We start from the raw sequence: 16,865 nt of genomic DNA on the forward strand, positions 1-16,865 counted from the left end.
CTAATCGCTTCAAAAACAAGAGGCATTTCATTAAAGAGCAAGCCCATCAGGTATGGCCTTAATCAAAGTATGAAATTCTTTATGAATAACATGGAAATTATATTTAACCATAAAATCACCGTATGAATAGAAGTTCCCTTGAGGATCAAGTAAATCCCAAAGATAATTGATATCTTTTTCATGCCAATTCTTATAAAAAAAATCGAAGATGCTTTTGTTGTTCCATTGTTATTTTAACAGTAGGAACGTTGAAGGGGGCCACGTGACGTTACGCGGAAGTGAAGATCGAGTGGAAAATCCACCGCGTGTGAGATTCTTCACTCGCTTTTGTCCCGGAAGAAGAAGGTTTTTTCATCGTGTCAGTTGTCGTCATCCTTCGTGTCAAAACAACTTCTTTCCAGACCAGGCTATAAAATGGCTGGAACAGCTTTAAAAAGACTCATGGCCGAATACAAACGTAAGTCATGTAATACCATTCAGCGCAGTGTTGTTGCTTGTGAGCAGAGGATGTTTCAGTGTTTTGCTAGCAACAGTTTGGCAGCTGTTGTCCCCCAAAACACTCCGATACTTCCAGAACTTTACCTGCATACTAGAACAGTACGAATTACTTAGATTTAGACCAACACATCAGCCGAAGTCACACTGAATACACTGAAAATGGCCGTAAATAACTCGAACTTCAGTTCACAACATGTATGCTGTACTCAAATTGCTTTATATGTATCAGGTTTCTGTTCTCTAAATGCTTTTGTTTCTTTGCAGAACTAACCCTAAACCCTCCAGAGGGGATTGTGGCAGGTGAGATTTGGGATAGTTAGTGAACCGCTCCATTTACCTCATTGTATCACATCGTTAAGAAAATTAAAATAATAATAACTCATTCATTGAATAGTCTGACTCATGCCATTCTCACAGGGCCTGTAAATGAGGAGAATTTCTTTGAGTGGGAAGCTCTGATTATGTAAGTATTGCATATAATTCTTCTTCTTATTCATTCATTCATTTTCCTTCGGCTTAGTCCCTTTATTTATCAGTGGTCACAACAGCGCAATGAACCACCAACTTATCCAGCATATGCTTTACACAGTGGATGCCCTTCCAGCCGCAATCCAGAACCGGGAAACACCCATGCACGCTCATTCACACAAACACTCATACACTATGGCCAGTTTAGCTTATTCGATTCACATATTCTGCATGTCTTTGGACTTTGGGGGAAACCGGAGCTAACATGGGGAGAACATTCTCCACACAGAAATGCCAACTTACCCAGTCGGGACTCAAACTAGCGACCTTCTTGCTGTCAGGCGATAGTGCTAACCACTGAGCCACCCTGCTGCTGCCTTTATTTATTTAGTCACATAATTTGAAGATACGAGCGAGAACATTTTTTTCTTGATGTTAAAAACAGTGGTATCTGTGTACTGGATATCTTTGTACTTTACGTGCTGCCTACTGCAGGGATTTGGGGACCTCCAGGGGGCTGCAATGGAGTGCTTGGGGTCCAAAAAAGTTTTTCTGGGAAAAACAGAACATACATATAAAAACAATATATATATATAATTAATACATAATTTAGTTGCTAAAAAACCCCACATGAATTAATCAACACTTTAGCACAAAGCAAACAAACATTTAAAAACATTTAAAATATATAAAACTTAGAAATTATTAGTATTATTGTTATTAATAATAAATAAATTACTCAAAAACATGATTAAACACGTACAAACTAGATAAACTAGAATTAATAGTGTGGTTAAATTAGTAAATTAATGCATGGATTACTGTACTGAGTAGAAAAAATATTTAATTATAACTTTGTAGAAACAGATGTTTTTCAAATAATATGTATACCCATTTTCATCATTCATTTTCTTTTCGACTTAGTCCCTTTATTAATCCGGGGTCCACAGCGGAGTGAACCGCCAACTTATCCAGCACATTTTTACGCAGCGGATGCATTTCCAGCCACAACCCATCACTGGGAAATATACCCTTTTTTAATGATATTACAAGATTTCATTTATGATATTGTTATTTGTTCACAGTATACTTTAGGTCTGCATTTAAAAAACTATATAGATGGCTTTTATTAATATTCCTCACACTATTTACTTTACAAAGGGGTTAAGAATAGTGCAAAGTGTGCAAATGCATGCACCTATAGGTGTCATTCCTCATACTGAACATTCAAACAGATTCACACAAAAATAGTGAGGATGTGTATAAAACAACCACAGACACAATTATATTCTCTTAGAAAAATAATTATATGCTATGAATTAGATTTTCCAAATAATATTAAGATCCCTATGGGGTGTGTGTGTGTGTGTGTGTGTGTGTGTCTAAATATGTTTATTGGTTTATTGATTGTTTGGCTGCTTTTCTTATTTCTACCAGGTGAACATTTTCAGTATCACTTAACATGAAGGGGCAGTTCATTAGAGGTTCATAATGAAACTTTCATAAACATGACATCATGAATATAAATGAAATTGTATGCATGCTTATGATAATTATCATTAAGTGTCATTAGCACAGTTATGTCATTTTAAATGCAAAGGTGATAATGTTTTAAAATGTCTTTTTTTAAACAACTTGACATAAAAAATAAATCATAATCTGTCTTTATCAGGGCAACTTGTCATTTTAAAGACTACATAGCTTAAATAAAGCTGTCATAAACATAACAAGCTATGTCCTCTTGGTAGTTTGAAGTTGACAAATCTCAAACAAAGTCATCTTTGCATTTAAAATGACACAACTGAGCGAATGACTCTCAATTACAGTTGTCATAACTATGCATAAAATCTCATTCATATTCCTGATGTGTCATGTCATTATAAAGGTGTTATAACAGTCTTATGAACACCACTTTCAAGTAAAGCATTATCCTATAGTCTATCATTAAAAACAAAGTATTAATGAACGTGTCAAAAGTAGGAGATTATTTAAAATATAATATATTAAAAGAGATCAGTTAAGAGCATGCAACAAGTTAATTTATAAAAATTAACATTAACATTTACTAAATTCTTAAAGCAGTTTAACTTTGTACTTTTGTATTTTAATCAGTTTAGTGTTACGTTGATCTAAAACTGCTAATGCTATGATATTGTGATCATTCAATAGATTTATCAAACCTTTTGTACGCCTAGAATTTAATAGAACACTTGTCATATTTTACAATTTGGCATTTGCAACTGTATACAATATTGCTTGTGTTCATTCACAGCCTGCGCTACTTTTTATTCACTTGCACTACTTAGTCAATGAGGGCACATTAAGTGATGATAAGTGGTTTTGATTTTGGATAAGACCAATCAGCGTGTCCTCCGGTCAATCAAACTGGTGGTTAGATCAGCGGTTTTGACCGATAACCCTTTAAGTGAAATGAAGTGCCAAGCAAAATAAGGAACAGTGTCCCCTAGCAACTCCCCGACAGCTGTTCCACAGATACGGGACGGAGCTCTTTTGATGCGGTGCTAATCATGAATACTGATCGATATCCGCCCATAGACACAGTATTTGACCGACAGCTGGATATGGTGGGTAAACAGAAGGAGATTTGCATGTCAAATGGACCTTTCAGAATGATTCCATGAAGTTCTGCCAATTCTGTCAGCAGCGCTGGATGGATTTCGGTGATTTATGACGTTTATGATATAGATAGGTTTTTATTTTATTGTAGCATCCATCGATATAAAGATATCAGCTGTGGTTTCTCTCTTATTTCTCTCTGGTTTTAATTTCTGTACTCTTAAATGTCCAACGCATTTTATTCAGTCTGTTTGAAGCATTTTGTCAGTAAAGCCGGTTCCAGCACATTTCTTCAGATAGAGCAGCATTTAGTACTAGGCATGGGCCAGTATAAGATTCTGATGGTATGATAACCTTAATTAAAAACATCGCGGCTTCACGGTATCACATAGGGCTGAGCCAATAAATGATATTATATTGAATCGCGATAAAATTTATGTCAATAACAATGATAAGCTCTGCACTTTTTTTACTCCATATTGATCTAAGAGCCAATCACGCAGCAGAAATGCGCAACAATGGGAATCTAGAAGTGTGTTGATATTAGGGATGTACTGAATTTTTGGCCACTGTAAAATTATCAGCCAAAAATATATTGTGCCATTTAATGGACCCTCTAATTTTTATGGGTTCAGTCATTGTTGGGGTTCTCTTTTTTAAATCTGGAATCATTAACAACTTATATCAAAATATACAGTTGAAGTCAGAATTATATTTTTTTTCCCCAATTTCTGTTTACCGGAGAGAAGATTTTTTTTCAACACATTTTTAAACAAGTTTTAATAACTAATTTCTAATAACTGATTTATTTAATCTTTGTCATGATGACAGGAAATAATATTTGACTAGATATTTTTCAAGACACTTCTATACAGCTTAAAGTGACGTTTAAAGGCTTAACTAGGTTAATTAGGTTAACTAGGCAGGTTAGGGTAATTAGGCAAGTTATTGTATGATGATGATGATGGTTTGGTAGACTATTGAAAAAATAATTAGCTTAAAGTGTATAATAATTTTGTCCTTTAAAATGTTTTTTTTTTTTGAAAAAATAAAAACTATAAAATAAAATAAAATTATAAAATACTATAAAATAAGCTATAAAATAAAACAAATAAGACTTTCTCCAGAAGAAAAAATATTATCAGACATACTGTGAATATTTCCTTGCTCTGTTAAACATAATTTTGGGAATATTTAAAAAAGAAACAAAAATTCAAAAGGGGGGCTAATAATTCTAACTTCACCTGTATATATCATTGTTGTTCAAAATGGAAAATAATTATCGAGACTGCATGTTTGCCATATCGCCCAGCTCTAATATCACAATATTGTGATTACTGCTCTAAAATAAGTTCTTTTTAAATGTCTAGGTAACAACTTTTTCCCCATCGAACAAAATATATTGTATTTTAAGAAAAATTTAAAATATTTTGGAACAGTAGCTTTTGATGTGGAGGGTCATTTTCTGCTGGAGATACCATTGCTCTAAAAATGAAATAAAATTGTTGTAAACAACATGTAAAAAAAACAATAACTAAAATTTTGTAGAAATGGTAACAGAAAATTATGGCAGTTTTAAAACCTTGAATTTTCCAAACCGTGGTAAACTTTGAAACCAGTTATTATCCCATGCCTATTTAGTACACAGAACCAAAGTTAGTACACAGAACCATGTAGTGAGGAGTGTTTCCCGAAACTGTAGTTGCTCTGTCGCAGATCTGTCAATTGAACCACGTTAGTTATGATGTGAAACGGTGTGGAGTAACATTGATTTGTGCAAATTATATTGTTTTACACGCACACGCATTTAAAAAAATAAAATAAAATCCAGTATTACAATATTTACATGCACTCGTTTTCCATGTTATTTAAATATATATAAATGGCACATATATGGCCTGTATTTCCTTTACAAATATTATTGAGAATATTCCTTATTCAATTCTTAAACATAAAACCACTTACACTAATTCTAATCTCATATATAAATCATATTAATTTTTAATGGTTGAAATTTACATTAATTTAACACTATTTATTGAGACTTAATAAGGATAATAATGATTATTATTATTAATAATAATTTTTTGTAATATTAATTTATTATTTCCTTTTTGTAGGATATTGTTTATTTATTTTATTTTTTGTTTATTTTTTTTTTTAAAAATCTTCTTTTATAACTTTGACACATTTAAACCACTGCAGAAATGTTCTAACCAACATGCCCATGTCATATACAGTACAGACACATTTTACTATATTATTACTATAAATTAAAACCAATAACATGTGCAATTTGTTTCTGTTTTCACAAGCTTTGGAGACATAACGTAGATTCCCCTTTTAAATAATAGGTCCCCTATAGCTTTCGTCATGAGCCACGGCTGCGATCAAAATGGCATAAATGTTTTCAAAGAGCACTATGAAGGGAGCAAATTGTCAATATGAACATCGGTAAAACTTAATACTAATACTTTAAAAGCAAATTAGATGGAGGAGAGATGACTTTAATGTTTGTTTGTTTTTTTATTATTTAATCATTCCAATTTTAAATGTTCAAATGTTCGAAAGAAATAGGCCATAGTGGGGATAACTGGGATTAGAACACAACCAGGAACTATGCTTCTAACTACAGCTCTAGAGGTGTAGTTGCAAGCATACAAGTTTGCGACGCAGTTTGCAAATGTTCGTTTGAACGATGGATTTGGGAAACACCAAATCATCAAACCACCTAAGTTGGCTAACGATGGTTTTCAGAAACGCACCCCTGTGTATTAAAGTCTGCGTGTGAATATGCCACATTAATAATGTTTTTACTCAATTCTCTTCATAACTTCAGTCAAGTGTTTCAAATAAATCATTCAATGAGATGATACTGTAGTCATATGATTATTAGTCACACTGAATCAATGAAAGTTAAATCTTCTGTTTATAATGTAACGCTAGTATAATCTTCTTTGTGGCATTTTTGCAGTTTTCACGTGAGCATCCTCTGGTGTCTTTTTTCGGTTAGGGCATTTCACCAAATAGGACATCTGTGTTGATCCTGGAACAACATTCCAATCAGCCTATCAGAATCAAGGGATTGGCCTACAGTTAGGGTTTTGTACTTCTACATGTTTGTTATCCAGCTATTATTTCCCTCTGATTTTGGGATAAATGCATCGATTTAGTGTTTCGTCGACTTACTACTGAAGTTAGAAAATACTGTATTTTCATCTGCCACATTTGAGTAATTTTCACAACCACAAATTTGGAAATTTGTGTTTTTCCCAAAACAAAAGTTGCAGTTGGACAAAGAATTTTTTTTTTAGAAAGTCAAAGTTCTATACAGTGTAGACAAGTTTGCATGCCTTTTGTCTGGGAAACTCCCTGCAGGTTAATCTAATTCCCGATGCTAAAGATTTTATTATTTTCTCAAAAATTCTTGAGAGTAAAAATTCCTGCATAAAGCTTTAATGTACATTAAAACGTTGTAATAAAACTCTACTGAATGGTTAGGATTTGAGAGTAATACAGTAATAGCTTTTCCAGACATCCGCGTATAGCCCCTGCTTAGAGGAGTCACCGCTGGAATGCTTATTCTTTATTTGCTCTCTTTTGCAGCAAAGGCCAAGCATTAAATTCGAAAACGATTCCGAAGCAGTCTTGTTAGTCTGGATATGTCACAGGCTTATATTTGCATTATCTTCTTCTTGTTTTCTTATTTTAGGGGCCCAGAGGACACATGTTTTGAGGGCGGCGTGTTCCCTGCAATCCTCAGTTTTCCCTCAGACTACCCTCTCAGCCCTCCCAAGATGAAGTTCACATGCGACATGTTTCATCCCAACAGTGAGTGCTCTTTCTTCTGGACTACACATTTAGCATTCAGACATTCAGTTTATTGAGAGGTTTACTGACTCGTATGTACTGTAATGTGAGGTTTAATTTAGTTTTATATATTTGTTACATGATATAATTATATTTTATCATGTGTTTATTATAATAATAATAATACCTTTTATTTATTAGTGCCTTTCAAAGCACTCAATGACACCTTACAATATGTCACAGGCACATCATAAAATACAAGACAAAAGAATAATAAAAATAATATTAAACCAGAAAATAATTAAAAGCAATCCTGAAACCTGGGATTTAAAATTGGAAGTAGAGTCCACCTGATGAATATCTAACAGCAGGGAATTCCATAACTGTGGTGCTATGCAGCTAAAAGCCCTGCCACCAAATGACTTCATCTTAAAATTTGGAATTTGGTTCAGCCGCAGAAGATCTCAGTGAGTGCTGAGGAGTGTACCAGTGAAGAAGATCAGGGAGGTAATCGGGTGCCAGGTTGTGGAGAGTTTTGTAAGTTAATAGGAGAATTTTATTTTGTACACGATAAAGAACAGGAAGCCAGTGAAAGAGAATTGGGGATATGTGTTCAGAAGCACGCGAGCGGGTGACTCTCTTAGCTGCTGTGTTCTGAATTAATCTGTGAAGTTGGTTAATAGGAATACCAGATAGGAAGGAATTGCAATAATCAATCCTTGATGTAACCAGAGCATGAACAAGCACTTCAGTACTTCGTTGAGATAGTGAAGGGCGAAGTCTTGCAATGTTACGCAAGTGAAAAAGGTAGATCGTGAAATACTACTAATATGTGAATTAAACGAAAGCATACTATCTAGCATAACCCCAAGATTTTTGGTAGGAGTTGTAAAATTTACTAGAGATTTATTGATAGATAGAGTAAAGGATTGTGGTTTGGATAGAACAGTCTTAGAGCCAACCAGAAGGGCTTCAGTTTTACTGGCATTTAACTTACTGGTCTAAATAGTAATATCTTGCAGATATTTAGTAAGATCGGTGAGGGGGTAAGATGAAGCATTAGTAGAGATATAAACTTGCATATCGTTGTCATAAAAATTTAAATTTAAGCCATAAGAACGAAACATAGGTCATATATATGGTACATAAAGGTACAATGTAAATAATAAATAAGAGGGCCCAATACAGATCCCCGTGGAACACCATGAGTGACTGAGACTGCATCAGAGCGACTGTTCTTTACCTGGACAAACTGTTTTCATATGACATTATTATTATAGTAAGAGACTATACAGTAGTCAACATTTGAAGTGGATCAAAACCTTTCATAAAGGTTGTCCTAAAAGCTTAATGTGTATTGAAAAATGTTAATATTTTTACAGTAGCATACACTGTAACTATTTATACATTTATTATATAGTTTATTTATTTATCTATTTATTAATTACACAATAAATGTTGTTGTCAACTTCAAATGTTAAAGATTGTTTAAGCACTTTCTTTTAAGTACTTTCTTTTGAACTAGGCATGGGACGATAACCAGTTTCAAAGGTTTTCTGTGGTTTGGAAAAGGGAAGGTTTTAAAACTGCAAAAAAGGTTTTTTTTATTGTGTTTTTTTATGTTTTGTAAAAAGAATCTGTGTATTTGAAATTATTGAAGCTAGCAGAAGTCAATGATTTATTAAAATTATTTATCCTGACATGTTTACTGTTCCAAAATATTATAAATGTTTCCTAAAATTAAATATATTGTGTTTGATGGGGAATTTTTTTTTTTTTACTAAGACATTTAAAAAGAAGATATTTTAGAGCAGTAATCACAATATCATGAAACTATCAGAAACTTATACTGGCCCATGGCTATTTCGAAAATATAACAAATCAAATAAATGAATACAATTGTTAAGCAAAGCTGATAATACAATTAACTACAAAAGAAATTTAACTCCAAAAAGGAAATAAGAAGAAGCATATGCTTTTATCAGTTTTGGATTAAATCGGTTTCACTTTCACCCCATGTTCACATTTAATTTTAATACACAGTGATAAATGAATCCAATTCAACAAAATAAAAGCTCATAACCTTTATACATAAATTTGTATTGGTATTTAAAAGTTTGAGGTTAGTACAGTTAAAACATTTATAAAAGGTGACACCCTAAATGCATTAACAAAGCATTAACACCCTAAAATAAACAAACATACACAAATAAATTACTGAAGCACATAAATCCCCTTTGAATCAATGTAAAACATCCAGCATTGTCCCCATAACTCGTAGTATTAGGGCTGAGCGATTTGGCATAAAAGCAAAATTTCGATTAATTTAATTCATTAAAATTTTAACTTTATTATTATAATATTTTAACTCTATTACAATTAATAAACTTTTTTTTAACCTCATAGTTCATTGGCAAGTTTTGTAGAGTAAAAATGTTCACATATTACAAGTGAGAAATTTCTGAATGAAAGGGAGCATTACTTGATTTTAAAATAATTGAAGGAAACACACACTCTACTATATAAGATTAGTAATTGAACATCAACGTTGAACAACTGAAATTAAAACACACATTGCCTAAACGAACTTATAAAAAAGTTAAAATAAATAAATAAATAAATAAATAACTTGCACTTTTGGAAACAAAATAAATGATTATTTATAAACTCTTGCATATCCTGTAAATAGTATTTAAACAGCACATTTCTTGCATCTTCTGTAAACGAATATATTAATGTAAATAATAATTTTAATGTAATGGAAAATATGCCATCTCAAGGCATGTCTGACGCAGCTTACTATCATCGTCAATGTAGTTCAAACGTGCGATGTGGAGTTACATTTTTTGAGAGGTACACGGGTATGCGACCACGCGAAGTGCTGCACCGGATCATACCCATGTGTCAACCATAGTCAGTTTTAACAGAGCGTGGTCACATGACTCCACACTTTCGATTACTTTTTGATTAATGGCCCAGCCCTACATAGTATTATAAACTGTCATTCTGAGATCTTCCTCTATGCAAGCTCTGAGGTAACATTAAATGCTGTTTTCTGCTCCAATAAATACACTTTTCCCAAATGATTTGTAACATTGACACAAAAGTCATTCGAATGTAGCCTTTCGTAATATCATAAAGCAAAACATTAATGTTTAAAAAGAAATAAAATAATATACTAGTATTTTTTTTTATTTTTTTTTTATAAGCTAGTATTTTAACATCCCTAATGTGGCAGTTTAAGAGTCAAATATATTACTTCCTGAGCCTTTTAACAATCACTTAAAATTGTCCTCTTTATGAGTTGTAGAGACTCCAGAATCTTGATTGAGAGGCTTTTAATGCAGTGCTAAGTGGCACATGAGCATAGTCTGACCCTGTAGGATCTTTATGGTTGGGTCATTTCGTCTGGTCCGGCTGGTGGATGTGTGGACACAGCGTTCAGGGAAGTGAGCCCAGATAAAGGTCTTCCTGCAGGCCACAGATAGCAGCAGAGCGTCCTCTGATGGTGCCGTGGCTCTGGAGGCGGTTATCAGAGCGGGACGGCTCAGATTCTGATCACTGTCCTCAGCTGTGGGGAGAAACGCCAGATAACATCAGCCGGGCTGATACCATGCGGGGGTGGTTTCATTCAGGGTTAATAATCTCATCTTTAATTGTGTCCTCTTATAACTTGCTCTTTCTTGCTTTATAAGGGAAACCCGTCACAGGTCAACGCTCATGGAACTAATGCTTTAATTGATTTAACAGATTAATTTGTATGTTCTTTTATCCTTTAAGGACCTTGACATCTGTTCATAGTTGCTGATTGAACTCTATTCAACATTGCGTTTTTCGGTGAATTGGGAGAAGTGGTTCATTCTGTGGGATGAAATGCCATGAACTGAACCAGCTAGTTTGTTATATATAGTCTCACGAACAGATATAATCAAGTTGGAAGTGTATTCAAATGTATTCAGTCAACCGGCAATGAAGACCGTAAAGATGTCTAGAGCAGTGGTTCTCAGTTCTAGTCCTCGCTCACCGCGCTCTGCTTATTTTGCATGTCTCTTTATTTAACACACCTGATTTAGATAACCAGCTCATTAGAAAAGAGCTCCAAGAAGGAACTGTGTTGAGATCGACATGTTCCTTACACAGTGTTTGATGCTCTGAAGTGAACTTCATTCATTAAAAACAAAAAAGATTTGCTCTGCACAAATAATCATAACCGTAATGTCATTAGCATGGAAGTCTAGAGCACACTGTCAAACTTGTATTATGGCAGAATATCTTCTGAAGCAGTAAATGTAATGTATAAATATGCATAACAAGAGGATGCAAGGACATTGGATTGAGATCCACTGGTCATATAGAGGTCATATGACCACAGAAATCAAATCCATTACATGGCTTCATAATCATTGGTTTGGTTGTGGTTTGTTTTGTGCAGTCTACCCAGATGGACGTGTGTGCATCTCAATCCTACACGCTCCCGGTGATGATCCTATGGGATATGAGAGCAGTGCTGAGAGGTGGAGTCCAGTGCAGAGCGTGGAGAAGATCCTGCTGTCTGTGGTCAGCATGCTCGCCGGTCAGTCACCATTCTTGATCCTATTTGCCTAAAAGTGGCTCCTGAGAAGTCAGAAGGCCAATACTCTACATTATTTTGTGGTGCTTTTGGGTTTTCACCTGCTGAAATGGTGAAAATGCAGCTAAACAGTCTGTATTTAAAAAAAAAAAATCTAAATTTGTTTGTTTTACTCATCTACAATGAAATGCAAAAAATATTAAATGCAGGGCATCAGAAGCAAATAATTCAAACACTGATACAAGTCCATATTTTTTGTAATAAATTTATAATATAATACCTTACAGTGTTTCCTCTAGGATTTTTTCCAGCGGTTGTGCCAGGCCTTTTCTACACAGATATTCAAACTTTCAGCACGCCCTCAAATATACGCTGCTCAAGCATAGATTTTCTTGTAAGCTCTCAAATAAATACTGCTGAAGCGTGATTTAGTGCGTTTATGTAATGAGTATGTCTCCAACATTTATTAGACTTGCTAGGAGCATTTATGAATGTCTCAAATAGACCTACAGAACACCATTGATGCGTCCTGAAGTACAGTGAAACGGCCATAAACTCCAGCAAGATAAAGTAATCGTATGCAGAAGCATAGACTTTTATCTATAAATAAAGTATAATCAGGGAAACCGTGTTCATCATAACTGAAAGCTACGTCATGTTTGCTGCCTTCATACATCGCGCAGCACTTCAGTCAGTATGTAACTGTAAAGCTTAAACAAATAATGCACAGCACTACTATGATTACAGAAATGTTTGCTCTGTTATAATTCACTTACATTTTAATTTGCTTTGGTGTGATTATAACCCGCTATAAAAAACAGCAACAACTGAAGGTTTCGAATGAGAAGCTGTAATGTAGCCGTGGCGGGAATGAATTTTGATGTGGCGCCCCGTCATGTAAGAATGAATGCAGCAGAACAGTTGAAAAACATTCGCTCTTGGGATAATTTTGATAAACTTTTTTTTTGCATCCAATTAAATTGTTGACTACTCAACGCTATCTCACGCCAGTTCTTAACTTTTTGATTTAGTGGCTAATTCATATGAATTCGTTCGATCTCGTTCGTGCAATTTAGTACGATTTGCTAATCCCCTAATGATAGATGGGTTTAGGGGTGTGGTTTGGTGCCACACCTCCTTTTTAAAATCGTATATTTTTGTATGAACTCGTACAAAGTTATATAGATTAGCCACTAAACTGACTAAACATAAAATAGTTACGTTTCCTTGTGATATCAGGCTGGACTACTACATGTTTATATAAAAGTTAGCGGGAAATAGATGTTTTAAAAGTTACAGTACTGATTGGTACCAAAGTCATCCCTAGTGCTCTTTGCTCACTGTGACTTAATGTTTGGTTGATGTTCCTGTTCAGCTTCATTGGAAATGTAGGTTTTTTTTTTTGGTTATTTTTGCACAAATTCAGTTTTTAACGCAATTTGTTGAATCGATGCTAACAAATGGTTTCAAGAAAAGCCCATATGGATGATTATCCACCATTCCACCTTTAGATCTCACAATAGACCTGTCTTTAAATGTTTATCAGTTACTAAAAGGTCAGTTTTCTTTTGAAGAAAGTTACAATTTCAGCATGAATGCTGAATCTCTCTCTCTCTCTCTCTCTCTCTCTCTTCTCTCCAGCAGGGAGATAAATAATTAATAAAAATATTTTGTTTTAATAATAGATTTTGTTACCTTTTGAACTTAAGGACTCCTGATATAACTTGTATAAGCATTATAAGGTTTAGTTATTTTTTTTTTTTTTCGGGGTTTTCACCTGTAATGTATAGGACAGTAGAGATTATTGACAGGAAAGCATGGGGAGCAGAGAGAGGGGGAAGGATCGGCATAGGACCGTGAGGCGGGAATCTAACTCGGGACGGCGTGAGCACCGGAGTGCATGTGTCGATGCACTAACCACTACACCACTGGCGCCGACACATTTTCATTCTTTTAATGTTGTGAAAATTGTTTCTCACAGTATCGAAAATGGTATAGAATATCAATATTTGAATCGTATCGAAGTTAGAAATTCCAGTATCTACTACATGTTTATATAAAAGTTAGCGGGAATAAGTTGTTTTAAAACTTACTGTACTGATTGGTACCAAAGTCATCCCTAGTGCTCTTTGCTCACTGTGACTTAATGTTTGGTTGATGTTCCTGTTCAGCTTCATTGGAAATGTAGGGGTTTTTTTTGGTTATTTTTGCACAAATTCAGTTTTTAACGCAATTTGTTGAATTGATGCTAACAAATGGTTTCAAGAAAAGCCCATATGGATGATTATCCACCATTCCACCTTTAGATCTCACAATAGACCTGTCTTTAAATGTTTATCAGTTACTAAAAGGTCAGTTTTCTTCGAAGAAAGTTAAAATTTCAGGATGAATTAATTTTTTTTCTGGCATTTTGGCTTTTGGTTAGTATCAATAATGACTTTGCTCTATCTCACTCTCTCTTCTCACCAGCAGGGAGATAAATAATTAATAAAAATATTTTGTTTTAATAATAGATTTTGTTACCTTTTGAATTTAAGGACTCCTGACTTACCTGGTATTAGCATTATGAGGTTTATTTTTTTATTTTATTTTTTTTTTCTTTAATAATTTTCTTCGAGGTTTTCACCTGTAATGTATAGGACAGTAGAGATTATTAACAGGAAAGCATGGGGAGCAGAGAGAGGGGGAAGGATCGGCATAGGACCGCGAGGCGGGAATCTAACTCGGGTCGCCGTGAGCACCGGAGTGCATGTGTCGATGCACTAACCACTACACCACTGGCGCCGACACATTTTCATACTTATAATGTTGTGAAAATTGTTTCTCACAGTATCAAAAATGGTATAGAACAGTTTCCTAACCCTGTTCCTGGAGGCACACCAACAGTACATATTTTGGATGTCTCCCTTTTCTGACCCATTAACTTCAGGTGTTGGAGTCTCTTCTGATGTTATGATAAGTTGATTCAGGTGTGTTTGATTAGGGAGAGGTTGAAAATGTGTACTGTTGGTGTGCCTTCAGGAACAGGGTTGGGAAACGCTGGTATAGAACATCAATATTTTTCAAGGTATCGTATCAAAGTTAGAAATTCCAGTATCGTGACAACACTAAATTTAACACATGGTTAGCATGAATTAGCAAGTACGTATGTCTTGTAAATTGTTAGTATTAATTAGCACATTGCTAGCATGCATGGCCTTTACCTGAAATCGCCCCTAAATGGTGCATTATTTGAGGGAGCAGCCATTTGTAGTGGTGTCCAAAACTGATTAACCACCATTCCACCTTTAGAGCTCACAACAGCTGTATTTAAATGTTCATCAGTTGTTAAAAATTCAAAAACAAAATTGACTGCTGTGCTCGATTTGTAAATAATCATCCGTTTGCTCCCACAGAGCCCAATGACGAGAGCGGGGCGAACGTGGACGCCTCAAAGATGTGGCGAGAGGACAGAGAGCAGTTTAATCGATTAGCTAAGCAGATTGTGCGCAAATCTCTGGGTCTCTGACTCCGCCGCGTTCGGACACTCTCTCACACTCCAGGACAGTGACGTTTTACGAGGATGCAAACTCCCAGCGGAAGAGTGAGTGTTGTTGTGTACTACCCCTACCTCCACCAGTGTGAGCACTTTATTCTCATCCAGTCTTTTTCATACTCCCTTCCCGGTCCTGGGGATTGGTCGGATGCGTAGATGAACGGCTTTTGTTGAAGAAGGCAAATCTTTATGCATTCACCGGACAGTGTTCTAATTGAAAGTCAAGCAAATTACAGTTATTCACAGCCATTTTGGGGCTGCCGGTCATGCCTGTTACCCATCTATAGATCCATGAGATACCTAAAGGAATGCAGCTTTGATGACGGTATGCTGATGCATGCGTTAATAATGCCTCATTCTAATAAATGCATCGACGAGGCAGACACTGAGACTATCACATCCACTTTTTTTTTCATGAACAGACTATACTGTTGATCTTTTAGGATTGAAGATCACGTTAATGGTAAAAACATTTGATTAACTACATTTCATATGAACAATTTTTACAATTTGGTAAGGGTCATATACAGTAGGTCAGTGTTTTGTTCAATCTCACTGTTTTCATTTTTTGAAGTTTTTAGATTCTGTTGTACCAAGTTTGAATAATCCAGCCTTCGCCAGAGAGAAGTGCTTGATTCATCATTACTTTCATAAATAAAATCTTTTGAATTCTGATATTTTGCTTTTCATCTGTTCTCAAGGATTGTAAAGCCAATGAAATCAATAAATGTTTGTGATTTATGAACGCCTGCAGTTGATTTTTTTTAATGTGTTCAAATACAGAATCGTTTTTATTCATTTCAGGTATTGCTCCAGCATGAAAGGAAAAGCAAATCTTATGCACAGAAAAAAGTGTTAAATATATGGGTAAATTTGCTGTATAGATTGATTAATACAAGATAATGTTAAAGGGGAGCAGAGTGGGGTAAATAGACAATATCCTACTAAGCTTTACACATTATTTATATGGCTTTGTAAAATATTTATCTGCCATGTTGAACATTTGAAATATGTTGCTAGACTGTTTCAACACGTATAGCACATTTTTAGCATGTTACTATCATGTTAGCATGTTGAATATGCATTAACCTCTTGCTGCATTACCGCATTGCAGTCATTAATTAGCATGTTTCACATTAAGATGTTGCTAACATGTCATTCACAATGAGGGTGTAGCATGGTATAGCACATTGGTAACCTGTTTTAGCATGTTGCTATCTTAACATGTTTCAACATTAATGTATTAGCATGTTGAACATGCATTAACATCTTCCTGCACTACCACATTCGTCCCAATCATTAATTAGCATGTTGTTAGCATGTGTAAAGTTATTTAAACCTGTTGTTAACATGACATCAACATGTTAATGTTTTAGCAATGATTGATAATGTTATGGATAAAATAAC

General features: G+C 34.7%; 1 protein-coding gene across 1 annotated transcript; it reads left to right on the forward strand.

Moving 5' to 3' along the window:
* Nucleotides 1-337: 337 nt before the first annotated feature.
* ube2g2 (ubiquitin-conjugating enzyme E2G 2 (UBC7 homolog, yeast)) lies at nucleotides 338-16,199 on the forward strand. Its single transcript, XM_056459507.1, has 6 exons — nucleotides 338-457; nucleotides 763-798; nucleotides 916-961; nucleotides 7,256-7,374; nucleotides 11,786-11,926; nucleotides 15,319-16,199. The coding sequence occupies exons 1-6, from the start codon at nucleotides 415-417 to the stop codon at nucleotides 15,429-15,431; spliced, it is 498 nt and encodes a 165-aa protein (XP_056315482.1). The 5' UTR covers nucleotides 338-414; the 3' UTR covers nucleotides 15,432-16,199.
* The last annotated feature ends 666 nt before the right edge of the window (nucleotides 16,200-16,865 follow it).

This window comes from Danio aesculapii, chromosome 6, assembly GCF_903798145.1.
Source record: "Danio aesculapii chromosome 6, fDanAes4.1, whole genome shotgun sequence".
NCBI classification, from domain to species: Eukaryota; Metazoa; Chordata; class Actinopteri; order Cypriniformes; family Danionidae; genus Danio; species Danio aesculapii.

Coding starts and splice junctions, on each gene's coding strand:
- ube2g2 (XM_056459507.1), top strand. CDS start 415: ATGGCTGGAACAGCTTTAAAAAGACTCATGGCCGAATACAAAC. Junction 7,375..11,785: donor CGACATGTTTCATCCCAACA/GTGAGTGCTCTT, acceptor TGTTTTGTGCAG/TCTACCCAGATGGACGTGTG. Junction 11,927..15,318: donor TGTGGTCAGCATGCTCGCCG/GTCAGTCACCAT, acceptor TTGCTCCCACAG/AGCCCAATGACGAGAGCGGG.